Source organism: Gymnoscopelus microlampas, assembly GCF_963454915.1.
Source record: "Gymnoscopelus microlampas genome assembly, chromosome: 17".
NCBI classification, from domain to species: Eukaryota; Metazoa; Chordata; class Actinopteri; order Myctophiformes; family Myctophidae; genus Gymnoscopelus; species Gymnoscopelus microlampas.
This window is the reverse complement of record NC_139954.1, coordinates 25,171,222-25,173,396: the sequence shown is the minus strand read 5'-3', so window position 1 is coordinate 25,173,396 and position 2,175 is coordinate 25,171,222. Positions and strand designations below refer to the sequence as shown.

General features: G+C 42.6%; 1 protein-coding gene across 2 annotated transcripts in view; it reads right to left on the bottom strand.

Annotated features, from left to right (window-relative positions):
- Positions 1 to 1,494, bottom strand: part of rgcc (regulator of cell cycle) — a gene marked incomplete at its 3' end in the record, with an annotated part of 6,087 nt that extends 4,593 nt beyond the window's left edge. The window contains exons 1-2 of one of the 2 annotated variants that reach the window (XM_084084003.1): positions 1,328 to 1,494; positions 799 to 975 (exon numbers count right to left, since the gene is read on the bottom strand). In XM_084084003.1, the coding sequence (XP_083940129.1) occupies positions 799 to 975; positions 1,328 to 1,355 (205 nt within the window). In that variant the 5' untranslated portion in view covers positions 1,356 to 1,494. The remainder of the gene's footprint in view (positions 1 to 798; positions 976 to 1,327) is intronic. The other variant, XM_084084004.1, reaches the window with a different exon arrangement.
- Positions 1,495 to 2,175: the final 681 nt, after the last annotated feature.

Genomic DNA, 2,175 nt, shown 5'->3' with positions numbered 1-2,175 from the left:
CAGGTCTGCCAAAATATGCAGCAGTAGCTCAATCTGACCCCAAGATCTCTGGAGCAAGATCAAGGATTTCTCCCTCTCTCTTGTCCATGTGTGCATACGTGTGTGCACACGTAACAGCATGGCAACACTTGAAGGTACATTGCACAATTTGCACACATTAGTTTGAGAATTCATTTTTGGACCAGTTACGCTTAATTTAGGCCATAGTCTACTACTTGTAAGTGACTGATTTATAACTGTTATTTTCGGTGAGTGACTTGTGTCATAACTCTTGAGTGAGAGAAAGAGAGAATGAAGTAGGCCTATAGGGTCTAAAATTGCAGACTGTCAGTAGAGTTGTAGATGCTTAATGTTGCACCATTGTATGCAGTAAAATCTTCAGTGTTATTTCATTCAATTGCAACTCTGAGAGTGTGCAAATGTAACCAGGTCTAATATTGCATATTGCAGTGGTTCTCTCAACCTGTGGGTCGGGAGCCCCAGGGGGGTCCCCACATGATTGGGGTGGGGAGGGTCCCCAGATGACAGTGAAGTGACAATTTAAGGACTTTTACAAGCTTTCAAACAAAAAGAAAGAAAGAAAAACTGCATCAAAAGTAATCAACAAACTATACTATAAAAACGGGTCAAACATTGGGCAAATATTCAAATCATATAAGAAAGAGGCAAAAAGAGGCAAAAATATGTATCTGTAGGTCTAACTAAAAGACCTGAAAGGCTTGAGAACCACCTGTAATATGTATTGCATTTGTACACTTTCTTTCTCCATATAAAGGATGACAGAAGATGGTCACTTACTCTCAGAGTCGCTGATGCCGCTGTCACTGACGCTGGCGCTGCTCCTTCTCTTCATGGTCTTCAGGTGCTCGTCGTACCTGAAGTGACGTTTGTCCACCGGCGACGTGAAGTCCTCGATCACGGCGTCGAACTCACACAGCACGTCGGTCAGATCGTTGGCCTCGTTGACCAATTTTGCTGCAGGTACGACAAAATTGACAATGTAATGAGATTAATGCAAAATACTGTATACATCCCGAGTGTTATTTTTGTTATTCAAACGTTTTTATTCAGTTTTCAAGTACAGTAATCACAACAGGAAGGAATGCTATGTCAAATGAAAACTAAATCCCGAGTGTTAATAATAAACAAATGAATAATACACTGACGCTCATTCTGTACATTTATTGCTACATTTCATTGGCCTATAGTTATTTACTGTAGGCTATAGTCAATAAATCACAGATAGCCTACGTTGATGGTAGTCCAAATTTAATACATGATCAATGTAGTTTAATAAACATAAAATAAAAACTAAAATTACATTTACCTTGGGATTTCAGTTTTGGAGACTTCATGATTCCTCTCTTGGTGCTTTTTATTATGGGATATTATCCAAGTGTTGTATTGAAATGTTTGTTATGTCCCAAAGTTAAGTCCCAGTCTTATTCTCATTCCACTCCTGCTGCCACTCCTGAAAAGTCTTCTGACAATCCCGCGCCCGAAGACTGGCTTTTTAATCTCCACCAAGGCTCTTTGGGGGCGGAGAGAGAGAGAGCGAGAGAGAGAGAGAGAGAGAGAGAGAGAGAGAGAGAGAGAGAGAGAGAGAGAGAGAGAGAGAGAGAGAGAGAGAGAGAGAGAGAGAGAGAGAGAGAGGGGGAGAGGGAGAGGGAGAGGGGAGGGCAGAGAGAGAGAGAGAGAGAGAGAGAGAGAGAGAGAGAGAGAGAGAGAGAGAGAGAGAGAGAGAGAGAGAGGGAGAGGGGAGGGCAGGGCAGAGAGAGAGAGAGAGAGAGAGAGAGAGAGAGAGAGAGAGAGAGAGAGAGACTCGTCACTTGGCTGGTTGGTTCAACTCTTCCCGGTTGAAGTTACACTCCCTGGCGTCACTCTCACATAAGCATGTGTTTGTAAACAACTTCTGTGTCACTTGGCGGCCAGAGATGTAATACAGCTGTATTTATAGCCACGAGCCTGTGCTTTTCATACTTTATCACGAGGCAGATTTTGACACAACGAGGCCAAATGGTAACTGATAGGCTGCCATGGAAATCAAGCGCTATCAATTTATTGTCCGTTTCACCTTCCTCTCATCGGGCTAAATTGGAGATATTCACGATTAGGCTATATTTTTGGCTAGTATAGGCCTAGTACTAATGGTGCTCCATAAATATGTTGGCCCAC